At 40.0% G+C, this 19024-nt stretch overlaps 1 protein-coding gene across 2 annotated transcripts in view; it reads right to left on the bottom strand.

The window, feature by feature from the left end:
• The window catches only part of syn1 (synapsin I), a 186236-nt gene that overhangs the window by 17299 nt on the left and 149913 nt on the right, over positions 1–19024 (bottom strand). For both annotated transcript variants that reach the window (XM_062971687.1, XM_062971688.1), the window contains exons 6-7: positions 3641–3703; positions 1615–1757 (exon numbers count right to left, since the gene is read on the bottom strand). In XM_062971687.1, the coding sequence (XP_062827757.1) occupies positions 1615–1757; positions 3641–3703 (206 nt within the window). The remainder of the gene's footprint in view (positions 1–1614; positions 1758–3640; positions 3704–19024) is intronic.

The raw sequence follows: 19024 nt of genomic DNA, 5'->3' as shown, positions 1-19024 counted from the left end.
GCCAAGCTAATATTCAAATTACTGTCTAGATTTTAACCATGAATTTTAAACTTGTCTCAAAGGGATGACTAAATGAGATGATTACATCTCAAAGGGAGCCAGAGAACTATAAAAGTTGCAAAGCTCAAGCTCCACTTACATTATCTCCCCACGATACCTTTTTCCCTGCATAGGACCAACCACTCTTCAAAAAGAGTTTATTTTTCCATTCCTCCAATTCATTTTCAGGCTTTGTGTCTTTTGCCAACCTCAAACTCCCATGCTAATGCAAAATGTAAGTAATAAATTCAGTCATATCAATTGACCCCTTTATGCCATTGGACAGTTATTGATATTTGGCCATGGTGCTAGAGAGGAACACAAAACCATCTTCCTGGTGGCAGAGAGGCCCAGCTCATTACAGCATGCAAGTAATAAAGGCAGCTTTCCATTACTGAGGCATTGAATTTTGGAGGCACACTCAGACTGGGAGCAGTGGCAGTGCTGCCAGTTTCACTGAGCACACAAAGAAGAACAGAGCCTTGCACAATCCGGCAGATGATGATTGAGAGCCAAAAGAACTAAGTATCATCCATAGAATAGAGCTGGGAAAGCAGATATAGACCAATATTTATAGTTATAGGTTGTTATTTACAGTTATGGGTATCCCCGCCCGGTGCCATCCCCACTCCCTCCCTTTAGACTCCCCCCGGATGATCCCGTGGGTTGCATTGGGTCTTAATGGTACTGGTATATAATCTTCAGCCTAGACTTTAAATTTTGTCAATGATTCAATTTTATAACGGTTTATATTAATATTGAAGTTTTTAGCCTAGATTTTAAATTTTGTCAATGATTCAGTTTTATAGGAATTTTATTAATTTTGAAGTATATAACCTCTCGGATTTCATATGGATGTACGGGACTGGGTGCCCTTGATATCAGCTGGTCATTGACCGTAATAAAAGTTTACATTACATTACATTACAGAGCCTTGCACCATGTCTTGACCACTCCTGTTTATAAGGTGTCAAAAATGTCCTCATTTCATTCTAACTGGTTAGAATGATTGTCATAATGAACGGTTTTACACAAAGGCTCTCAATCTAGATTTTGGTAACACATTTTTTAAAAGTTCAAATATAGGTAAATAAACATTTCAGAAATGATTGAAATCATACTCAGATGAAACGAGGTTGTTCCTGTAGATCTATGTAAGGGTCAGATTTGAAAAATGTTACTCCAAATCAGGAGAGCAGCATGGAACGGAATTCCGGAAGGGCTATTTGCTGCAAGTAGAAAGAAAACTCAGAGATGGCGGGATTAAGATGGTTGGTTTAATGATATTGGAGAAGATCCTTTGCAGCAAAGATCAGAGAATCATGCATCCTGTGAAATCCTAGGTTCTGTAGTTTGATCAGAAGCACCAAAGGAAGATTCTAAAGCCCCCCCCCCCAAACTACAAACCCCAGGATTCCATAGGATGGAACCCTTGCAATTAAAGTGAAATCATAGCACTGTAATTCTGTGGTGTCGAAGGGACCAAGCCAGCAGTAAACAAGTTGCCTCTACTGACTTGAACCCTTTTCAGATTACAGAATTGAAGTGCTCCGTGGAGAGCTGCCCCATGCTCACATGTAGGCCTTGTAGTTGGTGCCAATCTTCTGGATACGGACATCATATTTGGCATCGATAAAGGGCTCTGAAGTGGCATAGGTTTTGGTGAGAGCCACCACGCTGGCGATGTCCTGGAAATCATACTGGTTCTCCACCCTGACCTGAAAAGCAAACAGACCAAAGCTTTCTTTCACACAGTGTGTGTGGCAATCAAAACCCCACTGCCTACTCCACCCTGCCAAATCCTCAACAACTAATGGGAATTCTGACTCTTTGAACCTTGCTCAAACCTAACAACTCCAGCTCAGGGACACTCCCCCCCCCCCCCAGTTTCTCTCCACCGAAGGAGTTGTTGAAAATCAAAATGTGGAAACGCAGACGACTTTTAGGCGACAGTAAGAATTCTTTTGGAGGAGGGAATAATAACTAGATGTGGTTTCAAAAATGGGATATTCAGCTAACCCTTGACATTCACACGGGTTAGGGGCACAGGACTACTGTGAAAGTGAAACACTGCAAGTAACCAGATAAAACATTTCTCTAGGAATTTTGAGGTCTTTCATCATGACTCCATGGTCAGTTTCCACTGGAAGCTGAGCATAGACCCATATTGGAGGATCAAGAGATTCCCAGAGAGATGTTATCTCTAGAATTCGCTAGCTTCCTCTAGCATGGCTGAGGAAATTGACCATAATCACACTGAAGGAGATTCCTAGAGAGAACATTTTCAATTAAATCTGTAAATAATCAAATACACAAAGATCAAAACCACAAATGTAATTGATGACTGTACATGCTCATCCCATTACTATTGGAAATTTAACACATTTTGAAGGGTTTTCTATTGTTTTAATCACCTCAAAAAGAGGTAGCAACATGGTGCAAGAAAGGTTGTCTATGTAGACACTATGGGGAAGGAAGCTGCTCATTCTGTCTTGTACTTAAAGATATTTTGCCAAAGTTTCCTGTGAATTACACCTGTTATGGTGGGTCAATGAGTTTGTAAAGTGACACAGCTCCATCTATGTATGAAAGAGAAGCTTGATGTGGTGTGAAAGTGATATGAAAGGAAGGCTGATTGCTCCCTCCCAGTGCAACCCTCCCTAATAACTTGCATTTTAGCCAAAGAGTCAAACTATTATTTATTTACAGTATTTATATTCCACCCTGAGTCCGTGAAGGTGACTCAGAGCGGATCACAGAACACATATACGGCAAATGTTCAATGCTGTTATACAGACAGGACAGACAACAGATAGAGATCAACCAACGGAAGTCCTAGAATTTTGGGGATATATGCTCAGCAATCAAAATGTCTCAGAGGGATAGAGAGATTAAAGTGATACCTATACTTTGAGAAGAGGTACAAAATAGGTTTAGCATCTCTTTCGTCTGGGTTACACCCTTTGCATTCAGATAGGACAAACATGCCTACGAGACAATAACCACTCTGAATTCAAGACTTACTACAATACAGCGTATTTCAAAATGATGGACCTGATTTCAAAGCAATGGCAATGTTATTTCGCTATGGCAACATGTTGCAATTATACAAACATTTCAAACGGTTTAATGAGTTATCATGTTATCATGTTTGACTAACCATTTTGAGCCAGATACAAATATAAAAAGTATCTCTGCAAATGAAGAATATCATGTTTTTCAGTCACCAACTTGTGACTGACTGTGGCAATGGTTGTTTGTACATTGCAGAAGGTATCTAGCAGTAATCATTTGAAACTCTCTGTCCTTCCATTTGACTGGTCAGAGTTTCATTCATGGGCAATTCGTGGATGCAGAGATATAGCAATTTCAAACTGGGTCAATCTTTATTGAAACACCCTATATATAAGAGAGGAGGGTACACTTATTTCACGCACAGGTATCAACTTGGGCTGTCTTCAAGACTGCCTTTTACAAAAAGACACGTAACTATACTTTAGGATTGACCCACATGGGGGCAGGGCGAGTGCTTAACTATGCTCTGTGTTGCAGTGAAAGGAGGTATTATCTTCAACGTCTTAGAAAGAATGGCACCACTCACCTTGCCCATTCCTGAATGTGCATGCCCCATCTTCACCACTACGGGGTACTTAGAGGTTGTAAGCTGAAAACAGAAAGAGAAAAATGGAATCATGAAGGATCACTCTTATTCTGACCACTATGTTCCAGGAACTATTCAGTGCCCAAACCTGACTGGATCTACACTTCCATATAATTCAGTTTCAGAATGCAGATTATCTGCTTTTACTGGATTGAGTATAATCTGCATTTTGAAACGAGATTATATGGCAGGGTAGATCCAGCCTCTGTTCCATGTTTTTGTACAAAAATATTAAGTTGACACAAAACGAGGCGTTACCGTCACTGCTGAGAACAAGCTAAATGTTCATTATCTCAAATAAAGGGTTGGAAGACAATGACAAAGTGTGATGTACTAAGAATGAACATATCTGTTATACATAAGACAACAGAACCAACTGAATAAACATAGCATTGGGTTTGCACATTAGTGTGCATCAACTAGTTTCTTGATGCTTGACAACCAGCATGGATTAATTCTATTGGGAGTTTGTTGTCTAGCCACCACAGTTTAACGTTAGCTTCAAACTGCATTAAATGGCTAGTGTATATGGGACCGTGGTTTCTAATCATACAATTAATGTTAACATGTCAAGAGGAGACAGAGAGGCAATACAGCCCTTATATTTTAGACACCATTTCAAGAGTCAGGCAGGAAGGTGATAACCAAGAGAAAAATCCCTACTATCCTCTTGCTGTTATTTACTCTTGTACTTTCAAGTTGACTTAAACTGACTGGAGACTCCTTATGAAAGAGAGATCTCTAAGCTGCCTTGTCCTCAACAGCCCTGCTTAGGTCTTGCAGACTCAGGGCATCCATGGCTTCCATAATGGAGTCTATTCACTTAAGATGTGGTCCTCATTCTTTTCTAATGCCCCATACTTCATCAAGTATGATAATCTTTATAGTGAATCATCACTTCTCATATTATGGGCAAAGTACGACAGTCTCAGTTTACTCATATTGGTTTCTAAACAAAGTTCTTGCCTGATTTTTTCTAGGAACAGCCCATGGTATCTATAGAACTTTTCAGCACCACTTCGCAAATTAGTGTATTTTTTTCCTACCAGCTTCTTTCACTGTCCAGCTTTTGGAATTATTATTACTATTTACTTGACTTATATCCCACCATTCTATCCATAGGGACTTAAGGCAGCTAACAATCCCACACTTTGGTCATAGTTTAAAAAGCGAAATACAAAAAAAATTAAATAATATATTGTGGATTAAAGTAAAAAACAGATCAAACATATAAATAAACAAAAAATTGTCTTTAAGTCTCAGATCCCCCCCCCCTCCCCCCCCCCCCCCCCGTACATAGAACTATATATAGAAATAGGAAATACAATGGAATGGACACATTTTGTACTTCAAGGTGCTTAGTTCTTGCATAGCTGTTCTGCCAAGCCCCAGATTTCAGATTTTTTTTACTGTGGTCCCCATTTTGATTGATGACTTGGAGAAGATATGGAAAATCTTCACTATTTCACCATCTTGTCGTCTATGTTAAAGTTATGTCATCTGTCTGTGATCATTATTTTTGTGTTCTTAATGAACTGAAAACCTGCCTTTGAAATCCTTAAGAATGTATGAAAGAATGAGGGAGTATCTGCAGTAGTTGTTCTTTGTAACCAGCCATAAACATCCATCAAGTACTTTTAACATCTTATTTGTATATGCTATCTAATGTGCTGTGAACATTTGAATTACTGAAGGTAATTGTGAGAGCTTCCCTCTCTCATCAGGGCTTGTATATGCAAAACTGGCTCTAGTAGGAGATGGTTCAGCCACACATTTTCCAAGACTTGGCAAAAGAATAGTTGTCCCATCAGCACTCAAAATGTCAGATGTTGCATAAACAACTCCTGATTTAACTAGTATTTTCTTTAAAAATTAGATTATTACTTATTATTCATTACATTGTTTTTACATATTAAAAAGGACGCATCAGAAAATACTGTAATGCCTAGAAAGACTGAAGAGAGTAAAAAAAGGAGGAAAGCCGATAGATTCAATCAAGGAAGTCATGACCATGAATTTACAAGATCTCAGCAAGGCTCTTGTTGACAGGATAACTCGTCGAAGTCTTTCATTCACAGGTCACCATGAGTCCAGTAATTAACTTATCATCATCATCATCATCATCATCATCTCATCACCACTATCACCAATAGTATCGTCGTCATCATCATAATTTATATCCCACCTTTTCCCCAAGGTTGGGACTCAATGTAACTTACAAATTAATAAAATTACTACATAGTCAAACATACTATGTCAATGTTAAAAGTGAATAGTTTATTTTTTATAGTTTATTAACAATATTAAAACAAAATATACACGTAGAAATAAGAGACAAAAGACAAAGTGCAGTTTGAAACAATGCACTTCTCTTATAATCCCTTTACTTAAGAGCCTTCAGTTCTTAAAGCATGTTTGCCTGCCAACAGAACGACAGCAGGGAGGAGTGGAAATTCTACTTCCAAAACCTAGGAGAAGCCACTAAGAATGCCATCTCTCTAAAGCATGTAGACATTGATCAAACTTCCCCACACAATATTTACAAATACAACACTTTCCCATGCATATGGAACCCACTGTAGATTGCTTAGTTTTCCCACCAGCCTGCAAACTCCAGCAACAAGAGTTACTGATATTTACATAGATTGAAAGGATTTAAATTGGACACTTTAAGTATTATCTTTCTCCTTTGTCCATAGTCTAAACTCTTAATGGGAGTCCCAAATGAGAGTAGAGCCATTGCACCAATTATGGAGCAGTTAGTCAAGGAACATATTTCCCTTGATCCAGCAGGTATACTCCTGTTGGTGCTATCAATAAGATTCAGTCCCAGGGTGGATGTTGTAGCCAGGTTATATGTGAAGCTTGCATGCTAAGTTATCACACTGCTTGGGAAATTTGCTTGAAAAGCTTTCAAGAGGCTGTTAGTTATTCCATCTGCCTCAGAAGAAGCAAAAGAGAACTATTTTATGTTTCCAATGTGGCTAGAAAAAGAGCTTAAATTTTGCAAGTGGTTGACAGGAAGCAAAACTTGAGGAGACACAAAGGTTGGGCTATTTGCTTTGGCGGAAGTGGTGGTTTCCCTATTACTATTATTTCTTCAGATGCCAACTGGCTTCCCATAGCCTGAACACAAACACACAGCCTGTACATTTGTAAATAAACAGATATTATGAAACCTCCCACAAGTCTTCAGTACAAGGAAATGGTCCGGGGAAAAGGCTACCCTCAAAAAAATTCTCAGGAAGTGAGAAATACAAAGCAGTTGCCTCTTGATTTATACTTGCTCATTTGTGCAAATTTTTCCCTAACACTTATAGTGACCCACGGAAAACTGCGAAGTTGCTTTGAAAATTGGCATGTTCGTTTTTTAAAAATCATTACTAAAGGAAGCAGAACCACACCTCTGATATACACAGAGCATTTTAAAACAGAACATCACGAAAAACCTCATTACAAACTTGGAGCAACCTAGAATACTCCCTGAATAAATGCTGAAAACAGCTTGTATGTGAAAAGGGCAACAAAAGCATTGTTAATTTGGAGTATTCTGAACACAAACAAGATGGCAGAGCAGCTGTCCCATAAAATATTTTCAATGTTGAAATTACATCTGTTGTTAGGACAGAGATAGACAACAGATAGACCAAAATGGCAACCAATCTCCCAACTAAAGATTTATAATTATGACAGAATCATTAACCTTCAAAATATACTCTACGAACGCCATGTGAGATGCCCCCCTTATGTTTTGGACCACATTTAGCTAGTATGAAGTCTGAAAAGTAAGTAGGACACATGCCCTTAAATTGCTTTTCTTTTCATTGAAAACTGAATAGATTGCACTTAAGGGGAGCATTTTATTTTTCCATGAGCATCCCTCCCTGCTGTTGGTTCCATGCTAATGAAAACTGGAAATCTTGCAGACTTATGTCAAAATCCTATCCATGTTTATTCAAAAGCCTGATGTATTCTATCCAATAAAGACTTATTCCTATGTGTGTGAGAAAGGGATTGAACCTTTAGGCAAGATTTCTTTGAAGGTTTCCTCCACAACTTCACCAATTAAGGGGTAGGGGAAATACGTAACTTACAAATGTACAGAAATGTTATATCCCTCACCTAAGAGAATGCCATATTTGCATATATTGGTGGACAATAATAGGATTCTTGTATCAACCTGCAAGATAACAGGTTGGTACTGTTATCCCCACATAGGGAAGGCTGAGAGAGAGAAGTTAGTCTAAGCTGAGCAAAGAAATCCACAGCGGCAATGATGAGCTGAGCTTTTCCTGCTCTGATTCATAGCTATATACTTCCAGGGACAAGTCTCAGGTCTAGGTAACCTGGCTCCTGGAAATTATCCAGTGCCTTAAAGGCTTCACCTATTACCAGATTCCTAAAGTAAAGATTCATCACCCGTGTGGAAACCGCTTTCCCTCTTTCTGGCTTTATGTCATGTGGCTCATCTCATGCAATGCATACGGTGAGCACTGGTATTTCCTTCAAATATGAACTTGTCACATATATACTGGTACCTTGGCAATCACTCTCACTACATAACTGAGAGCATGCCTACCATGGGTGGCTTGTGCTTTTTATGCTTGTTGTAAGATTCAGAAAATGCCTAAGGCAGGCATTGATGACCGAGGGCAAAAATATCCTGGGGCATTATGCTAGTGAAATATTTGGCTCCTATATTTAGAAGGCTTGCATACGAAGGTATCCAACCCCTCCATACGCAAATAATTTCCCCATTCACCTATCACTCATGGGTGTAGTCTCATCCACCCATCAAATGGAACGGCTTCTAGAACAGTTGGAAAGCTACCAGCCACTTTAAGGTATTCTTTTCCTTCATTTCAGAAGCATTTATTATTGCCTACCATTTAGCACATCCACATGAAGTCCAGAAATGTATCTCCCATGGATAGAAGGGGTCATACTACACATACACATAAAATGTCACTCATAAAGCAAATTCCCTCAACCTCACGCTAGTTTCAACTGCTGTATGGTCCATGTTGTGTCAATGTGTACTTTTTGCTGACTGCAAACCTGGGAGGTTGATTCTGAAGCGAAACTGAACCACACCTATCCATTCCCAAATACTTTCAACACAGATACTATAAGCAGGTGTAATCATCAAGCCTAAAGGAAAAGATGAGGAGTTGTCCTGAACTTGCTCATTTGTTTAAAAGGGTTAGTTAAAACAAAACGACATAGTTACATTGTTCTGCCCAATCCTAAAATCCAAGTAAGCTCAACCTGTGGGTAGAGCATCATCAAATATTGTGAAGTGGGTGTAGCTGAGAATTAAACAACCAGGCTGCCCTTTAGCAAACTCATTAATTCTTTTGTTTGTAATATGCAAATATTAATTGTATCCTTCCAATGAATGTCAGAGATAATTGCAGAGAAGCTTTCGGCGGGAGGGGGGGGGGGGTAGAGCAGGGCAGGGAGCAATTGTAGAAAAATGTTTGAAATGTTTATTGTGCAATAAATGTAATTTCTTATATTAGATATGGCTATGTTATGTTAATAACAGAAGGGTCATAATTATTATTTATTGAATATAACACATTTGTAATAAAGAATGCATTTATTTCTCATTCATATTAATATAGTTGGTTTTAGACATTTGCAGTTTTGACTTTTGCAGACGGAAATCAGCTATCAAATACTATTAAGTGCTAAGTTCTACTTCAGTGTAGATACTGTATTTTCAAAAACCACAGGAAGGAATATGCTGAATATAAACTGAACATGGTTCAACACACACATACTTGCAGAGACCATTTGTCTCCAAATTCGAAGAAGATACATTTTATAGGCACATTTCAGATCAATTCAATTCTGCTGCTGTTCATTTGACACATGAAAAGGTACCGAGGACAGTTTTTGTTGACATGTACCTAGAACTGTTGTTGGGTTTCAAGCAGCAATAAGGGGCAGTTAAAATTTGTAACATGCAGCATTGACAACAAGAAAAAAAACTGCTAGCAACTTTGTGTTCTGCCTAAACAATAAATCAAAGTATAGGTTGAGTTTCTCTTATCTGAAATGCTTCCAACCAGAAGTATATTGGATTGTTTTGACTGTTCAAATACCTGTATTTGCATAAATATACATAATGAGAGATATTGGAGATGAGATCCAAATCTAAAAACAAACCTAATTTATGCTTCATCTGCACCTAAAGTTATGCTAAAGTTATGCAATATTTTTAAAAATAATTTTATGTATGAAACAAAGTTTGTGTACATTAAGCCATGAGAAAGTAAAGGTGTCATATCTCAGCTATCCATGTGATTGATTTCGAAGTATTTCGGATAAGGTATGATCAACCTGTATTGAATGCAGTTAAGAATGTGTTTCTCTGTTAAATCAGCCTATTGTCCACTGTAGTTAATTATATGATGCATACATTTCTGTCTGAAAGAAGGGCCCACACCCACAAATACAGCATTTTTGGCATCTCTTTCAGACTGGGGGTGCATCTCTACTGTAGAAGTAATGCAATTTGACATTTCAACTGCCATGGCTATGGATTTGGGGGAGTTGGAGTTATACACATTATTTGCTTTCAAAGAGCCTCACCAAACTACAATTCCCATGTTTCCATAAATTCAGCCACTGCAGTTACGAACAGTGTCAAACTCCATTCATTCTACAGGTTAGATGCACCCTGCATAAAAGGAAAAACTTTCTAACCTTCAAATGGGGGATATCGCTTATAAAGTGGGACATCTGACAATCTGATAAGGAACAAGCTTTCTGGTCCTCAATTACAAAAAAGGAGACCTGGCAATGCTAACACCTATGATGTAGTTGTATTAGGGTTCCCATCAAAACACTTCAACTCCACAATAGCTGGAAAAAATAAATTATGTGATTCACAAAGACCATGAAGAAGAATCAGGGACATCTTTTTGACATTCTGTTGAAGAGTGTTATCTTTTGAAGAGTGTTTTGAAGATTGAAGTACAGTATTAGAAAAATGAAACAGACGTGAGAGAAAGATGTTGATTTTTAAGGTTAAAGCAGGACACATTCCAACTGGAGATAAGTTGTCAGATCTGAAGAAGAAGAATTAGCCACAGCTACACGGAAAAACAAGGAATTTTCCATCAAGACCAGACATTCCTCTGAGGGATGCAATTTTGAAACCCACATGTTAACATAATATTAGAATCAAAGCAAACATGATCCTTGTCATCCATGAGTCCAAAGACTGGGGATGGGCATAGGACAAGGAGGCTGGTGGTGAGCAATCTTGGGAAGCTAGAGCACCAAGGCAATAGGAAATAAGTGGGCAAGTTATGGAGGGAAATTTTTACGCCATCCCCATAACTTGCAAACTACTATGCTTGCAAAACTTTGGACATGCTTTATGCCATTTCATGCTCAGATTCAACAGGACAAAATGAAAATGGGTGGGTAGGCTTTCACTTCTGAGTGTATTCCAAGGAATTCAAGAGAAATAAAAATGGGGGCTATGAACTGATTATTTTTCCATCTCTGCAGTAAGAGGGTAAGGATTTTATACAGTGGGCCTTGGTATCCTTTGGGGTTTGGTTCCGGGACCTCCATAGATATCAAAATCCATGGACGTTCAGGTCTTGTTACATACGCTACTATGGTATATAAATAGCAAACAACTCAAACAAGGGCCAGAAAAACCCCAAGGATCTGTGAAATGGCAGGAAGCTACAGGAAGGTATCCCTTTGCATGAGTCTAATACACAGCACATGGCAAAATCAAGGTTTGCTTTGAGGACCCCACCCCACAAAGAGTTTCAGGCAGGCCATACTTGGTTGAATCAATGGATGAAGAACACAGGGGTATGAAAGGCTAGCTGTATACTGGTAAAATCAACCAGTTTTAGGCATTTTGAACCCAATACAAATAACCATGTGTTCTATTTGCCTGTTCTGTTATCACCCTCTTCCTATGGAGGGCAATATTTTGAAGCAGAGAGTCTCTTGTATGTAGAGAGGCTCTGGCTGTGTTTCAAACATCCACTTTACAGGGCCAGAGGCACATGGATTACTTCTATGAAGGAATACAGAGCACTTTCTGTTTCAAATGGATGATCTTCTGATTGGAAGAGCAAGGAGGGAGGGAGCAGGATCAGATAACCTTCTTATGTATTATTTTGGAAGAGCTGGATAGGGCTATACACTGGGTTATGTGCAGACTGAATAGAGCTATACACTGGACTAATAGCAATGGAGCAATGGGTAAGAATTTAATTTCAATTTGTGTTTTATAAGACACACATTTCTTCATATTTAGGCTAGAAAGCACTGTGATGTTATTTTTAAAAAACTGAATGTGTGAGAAATCAAACCTGACAGCTTTGTTCACCTATGTCCAAAGCTTTGCAAGATTAATCCTGTTTTAAAGGATCCAGGTTTGACATCCTGAGTATTAAAATATGTTAGCGTTGAACTAGGTTTGTCAACTCCATGGCAGGTATGAGATGGTTTTCTCTGTAGTGCATACTACTGAATCTGAGTATTGTAAATGGTTGATCATTGTATTTATTTTTGAAAAATAACCACAAATTCACAGATCACATATAGAGACAGGAAAGAATGGGGATTTATTAAAATCTGATTGGAAAAGCTGTGGTGCAGTAACTGTATTCCCTGTACTAGAAAGCAGTGATGCCTTGATAGGTAGCTTTTCTAGCTTGCTAGTGCCTCTAGCCTGGGTGGCACAGGGATTAGCATTCCCCACAACCACTCTAGGCACGGTTCACTGCCATGCCATCCCATAGTACCTAAAAGTGTTGACAGTACCTTTAAATATAGCTAAGCAAGTGGCAGCTTAATTGCAGGCTTATTTTCCAAGGAACAAGAAAAACAAACAAAAGGAGCCCAGTGAATTATATCTTACTTAGAATCACACCATTGGTGTGATGCAGCTGTCTTTATTATTGTTGTTGTTGCTTCAATACACATTGTGTTGGTAGCTACCCATCTCTTGGAAACCCAGGGGCACAGCTTCACTAGAAATGGCCAGCATTTCTGTCCTACTTAAATCATCTTGACATCCAGACATGGAACTGGGTGAACTCTATTTCTCTGAATGCGGTATTTGTGAGGAGCCCACAAGGCTGTAATTCCCAAAGCCCTCTGGGAGAAGCCATGTCAAGCTCATTCCAGGCCAATTCAAAACTTATAGTGTAATTACACATGAAATGGATAAAAGTAGACAAGCAGAGGTTTCCACAGACTGGTCGTTGTGACATAGTAACAATAGCCAACTCACAGCATGGCCTGCTACTACTCTGGCAGATGAGCCAGGTCAATGTGCCCTTACTGGAGACCAAATGCATGTAAACCCAACCAAAAGCAATAGAGCAGTGCTGGTCTTAACATTTTGATTAAACAGGTAAACCCATTGCACAGGTGCTTGTGTTCCCCGCTAGCTGTACCCCACAGCCTGCCATCTACTTTCAGCCTGTCTTCACTCTGGTTGTTAAGAGAATGAGCCTGGAACAACCAACCAGATACAACAGGAAATGTTGCATCCCAAATCCCAGCTTTTACTATCATGAGGAATATAACAACTTGGCTATACAGCTCAGGGCGGGGGGGGGGGGGGGGATTTGGTGATAGGGCCCACAGCATGCAGTAGAAATGGCCTTTGAAGGTCACATGTGACCCCAGATTGTAGGACTCCCATCTCTGCTTCTTGTTGTTATCTGTTGTCAAGTCAACTTTGACTTATGCAACCCTATGAATAAGACTTCTACGTTACCCTGTCCCCTACAGCCCTACTCAGGACTTGCAAACTCAGAACTGTGACTTCCTTGATCGAGACTACCCATCTGTAACATGGTCTTCCTCTTTTCCTGCTGTCTAGTACCTTACCATATATTATTGTCTTTTCTAGTGAATCATGAAATATCCAAATACAACAATCTCTGCATAGTCATCCTGGTTTCTAGGGGAGTGTTTGACCTTTATTTGTTCTAGAGCCCCCCTTTTTTCAGCAGTCCACAATATCTGTAGAGCTTTTCTCCAGTCCCATGTCTCAAATAAGTTGACTTTCTTCTTCTCAGTTTTCTTCATTCTATTTCACAACCATATATAGAAATAGTAAATACAATGGCATGGACAATCCTAACTTTAGTGTTCAATGATATATTTTTTACATTTTGGGATTTGGTCTAGTTCCTTCATAGCTGCCCTTCCAAGACCTAGGCCCCTTCTAGACAGCTATATAAAATCCACATTATCTGTTTTTACCTGGATTATATGATAGTGTAGACCAGTGGTTCTCAACCTGTGGGTCCCTAGATGTTTTGGCCTTCAACACCCAGAAAGCCTAACAGCTGGTAAACTGCCTGGTATTTCTGGGAGTTGTAGGCCAAAACACCTGAGGATCAAGGCCATAGAAAGGGGGGGGGGGCTAAGGGTTTAACCCCCCCCCAATGTGTCAGGTAATAATACCAGTTTACTCATGCATTTTAACCAATTCATGCGTAACCCTGGTTTTTTTTTTAACATTGGGGGGGTTGAACCCTTAACCTCCCCCCCCCAGCTATGGCTCTGCTGGGGACCCACAGGTTGGGGACCCACAGGTTGGGAACCACTGGTGTAGACTAAGATAATCCAGTTCCAATAAAATAATGTGGACTTTCTGCTTTGTTAACCTGGATTCTGATTAATGACCGAGCCAAGGAGGTGTCACTGCCTCTGAGAGATCTTCCACCAGTGTCTCTTCCCATTACTGCAGCTGTTAATGAGCTGTTCGACACATGTAGTCCTGCTCTTCAGTAAGAGTCTTGCTTACATGGGAGATTTTGCTAGCAATACTGATCCCATTGCAATAGCCTCTTGCCTCACAGGAGCACATAATCCAACCACAGCAGTAAGGCAGTGCTGTCATAGACGAGTGAGTCCATTTTTAATGTCAAGGGTTAAAAAAATTCCACTATGAGTCTGATCTTTCCTTAGTAGCTGCTATTTTGCAAATTCAAAACCACATACACTTCTGGGACAAAACCTGCATTTTTATGTAAAATTTAATCTGGACTTGAATTTCAGAAAATCCATGCAACTGAGTTGAATTTTCTGAGTAAAGTATTTTAAAACTCCCACACTGATTCCCACCCAATCCTGAGCGGAAGTTCTCCAAGACTAAGGCACATAGTCAGATTACATTTAATCACTTTCATGTGGTCATTGCTGGAGGCAGCTCAATTGACTGGAATCATAATAGATGAGAAAACCAGAAAGAAGATGACGTGATTGCAACAGCCGTGCGTTCCGGCAGTAGCTCATGCTGGAGAATCATTTTGCAGAAAGGCTGTGGGCTTCTTCTCCCACATGGGGATCTCTCCATCTCCTTCCACTAATTCCCATTCAGAAGAACGAAGATGCTGAGGGAAAGAAACCAACCTCTCTGTTCTCTGTCACTCTCAACATGTGATTTCTGATTATGTGGTTCTGCTAACCCTGGCTTCTCTAGCATTCCTTACATGCTTTTCCTGTGAATATCTTTTAAAAAAAAAATCTGTGCACAAAGCTTCTGTTCTGCCTCCACTGAAGAGTTAGCAAACAAGACACCATGTGGCCTCAAGTAAAATGCATCATTTGTTTGTTGTGTCCAACCCAACAAAATTAGCCAACCATAGCAAGCCCTGGTCTTGCTGGTCTTTTGCTAGGCTGTTTGCCAGGGGATGGGTCAGTTGTACAGAAAAATATTCTGAAAAATAAAGACCTGAAATATTGGTTTTCTCTTAGTATACATATATGAATTGTGTAACATATACATATGTCCAAGGAAAGCCAGGTGCATGGAAGTGTAGACCACTTGTATGTTTGGATCCGTCAATACACCCTGACAAAGAAAAGAGAAGGTTGTACTGTGGTGAAGATTTCTTTGAAGGCTTTTAAACAGAGGCTGGATAACCATCTGCCGGGGGTTCTTTGATTAGGCTTTTCCTTCATGGCAGGGGGTTGAACTTGATGGTTCATGTGGTCTCTTCCAACTCTATGCTTCTATTTATTTTCTGCAAGTTCTGCTTCAGCTAGAATGTAAGTACCAGAAAACAAACAGCTAGCTGTCCTGACCTTTTCACTCCTGCTTTACAATTCTTAAGAACTTTGTTTATATTATGTAACTGCAAAAACACCTCCTCCTTTTTTGATATCTCTGGCAAAAGTTCTGTGAGCCATTCCACTGTCTGTCTACATATTTTTTACTTTATATACTCATTTATAAGACTAGAAATTTTAGTTAAAAGGTTGATCCAAAAAAACCTGGATTAACTTATCCACAAATCAGTGTAAGAACTGTAACTTAACTCTTGTCAAAAGGAACCAGAGTGGTGAAAGGCTAGGGCTTAGCCTACTCCAGGAGAACCTAAAAGACATATAGATACACACACTATTTTCTCCCCTGAGACATGACACCTGGCCTTTTTGAATGCCAGGGTGGGGATGGATGATATAGGCCAGGGATAACTGGCCCCCTGAGGAGATGGTGGTGCTTTCCCCTCTCCACAGCATGATCCTTGACTTATCCATGGATCGTATCAAAATCAATAATCCTGGCCTCCAAATCTTCTCTCAGATCCTACTTGAGGTCAATTTATACACGAATGTATACAGTACCTACCTTTCACCCATTCAACTTTCTCTTTCTACTACATTTTATTATCCCTCCAATTAGCTATCAGCAGTGTTCCTTATTTTAGCCTCAAAATCAATTCTGTGAGGCAGATTAGTGGACCAGCATGGTAGTGGTATGAGTATCGAGATCGGCTTCTGGAGAGCAGGATGCAAATTCCACCCAGCTATGAAACCCCTAGGTGACTTTGGGCAAGCCACCTTCTCTCAGGCTCAGAAGATAAAGGCAACCCCCCTCAGAACAAGAAAACCCTGTGATAGGATTGCTATAAGTTGGAAGCAACCTGAAGGCACAAAACAACATGGCTTTATTGTACCCAACCTCTCCAGCCTTTCTTTGAAATTCATCACATACTTCATGTAAGGAGAAATCTCCAGCTGATTTTGCTTTTCATTTCAGTTGACATTTCACTGCCCAGAACTTAGCACTAACTTAAGCCTTTGAAATGTAAAAATACAACAACTGTTTTATAAATATCAATAGCACCACTTCCTCATTGCATGATACAGCAGAGCTGAAACTTGTTTCTTCTGGGGCCTTCCCCCCAAAAGTACTGCTCTCCCTCTTGGCAAGGTACTAGTCCACCTATGGGATTGCAGAATTCACTCCCAAGTACAGGTTGTTTTTACAGATGGCTGGATAAGTTGTGATTTCTCAGAGATAGGGAAGTGAAAGATCCTTCTATGTACTCAATGAATGCATCCAAACTATGAACTAGACCGCTGTCACTTGACCATATATATAGTCATGTTCTCCATTTCACAGATGAAATTGGGGCACATGTGGCCACAGAACATCAGAATACTGCTAATATGGCAAACATTATGAAGAACAAACAAATATGAAGAACAGACAAGCTAAGAGAGACAACAGCAGTTTTTTCTTGTCAGAGCCTTTTGGAAAGGGCAAGATTCTGCTCTCTTTTCTCCTTTTCCTTGGGTCAATTGAGTGCAAATTGCTTTTGCACTTGGAGATCATTTTTGACATTTCTGACAGGCCAGGGGACTTTAAAGGGCACATAGGCAGAAAATTGGCTCACTGCAGTTGCCAAGCCTTGCTAAATAGCCACAGAAAGCTACAGAGAAAAAGCATGTGGCGGTAGTGATAGGAAAGAAACGGGCAGAACCTCCAAAAGATGTTTGGAGAGATTTGGGAGGCAATGTTGGCCAGTGATTAAGAAAGAGGTTCTGATGGGTACTGATGCTGTACATAACTCCTAATTTTCCTTCTCCCTCAAAAGAGATTTTCAGTCAACACTGTGCCAGACAGTGTCAGTCGGGCTGGAAAATGATGGAGGGGAAAAGCGAGTTGCTTTCCAGCAGATACAAGTTCACAGCCAGGGCAGCCAGGATTCTAGGGAACAGGGAGTGGGAAATAAAAAATGACAAAGCTTTGGTTGCTGCGTCACAAGATCCCATCGCCCAGACACAATCAGCCAGATCAGAGAGGAGACCACACAACCATGTAAACAAAAAGCCCTTCCGATTATCCCATTATCTTTCTGCCGTTATTCCATATTTGGCATCTGCACAAGGTAAGCAATTCCCTCCCCATCCTGACCCCATTATGACACAGTTATAAAGTTTAGGACTCCAACATCATCTTTTTGCCCTCTCTGATATAATCCCCTATTCTAACCCCCCTTTTCTTCTCAAACTCTTTCTCCCCACATATACAAAAAAAGCAGAGGCTAGCTCCCCACCTTTTCGCTTCAAGAGAAAAGAAGGGCATCTGTTTCCAGCTGAGGCCTGGCTCCCTGCCCAGCCTGGGTTTCTCATTCAACCAAATCCCCGGCTGCCTGGACTTTCCATGTTGGGCAGCAGTTTCGGGAACAATAGACCCTTCAGGGAAAGTGAAAATCGCCCCCATATAACAAAACACACTCAAAGTGTTTTCACTCGGTCTCCAAGGCAGCCCCAGTGCAGTGGGTTCATCTGACACAGCAACATCAGCTTTCTTCTTGCTAACCTCACTGCCCACCCCAGAGCCCAGATTAGAACCTAGGATTCCTGGTTGCAAACCCAACCAGGTCCAATTCACGCAAATGGACAAGAATAGAACACTGGGGTCCTGGCTCCCAACCCCACACAATGTAATCAACCATTTATTTTTATATTGATTTAATTTTTTTAACCTCAGGTTTTTTCCACCTTGATCTGAGAAATTTGGCAAATTGTTTCAAAAAGAATTCAAACAAAATTTCCAACTAGCGCAGCTATTTCCAGTGGGAAGGACTTTGTGGTACCTATCTCCCTTATAGGTATTACAGATGATGAGCCTGGGCAACCTTCCATCAGACAGGGGTTTGAACCTTGATTTTATAGAGTTAAGCACTCTAGAAGGTGAGGACGTTGTTCGTGTTACCTGACTTCCACTGCAATGTATGGCAATCCTTATCCTAGGATTTTCTTGGAAGTTTTCCATCAGAGAAGGTTTGCCATTGCCTTCCTGAAAAAGTAACAGTATAAATTGCCCAAGGTTACACAGTGGTTTACCAGGGCTGACCTGGGATTCAGATCTTGGTCTTCCAGAGTTATAGTTCAATACTAGACCACATTTGCTCTGCGACTATTTTACTAACAGAATCCTCAAACCTTGTTGCTTACAAATATACCCATGAGAAACAATGCATATGTATTTTTATATTTGCCAGTGTAATGTCTCAGAGACTC

The sequence above is a fragment of the Anolis carolinensis genome, chromosome 2 (assembly GCF_035594765.1).
Source record: "Anolis carolinensis isolate JA03-04 chromosome 2, rAnoCar3.1.pri, whole genome shotgun sequence".
Lineage (NCBI taxonomy): Eukaryota > Metazoa > Chordata > Lepidosauria > Squamata > Dactyloidae > Anolis > Anolis carolinensis.
The sequence above is the reverse complement of the archived record's forward strand: the minus strand, read 5'-3'. Positions and strand labels throughout refer to the sequence as shown.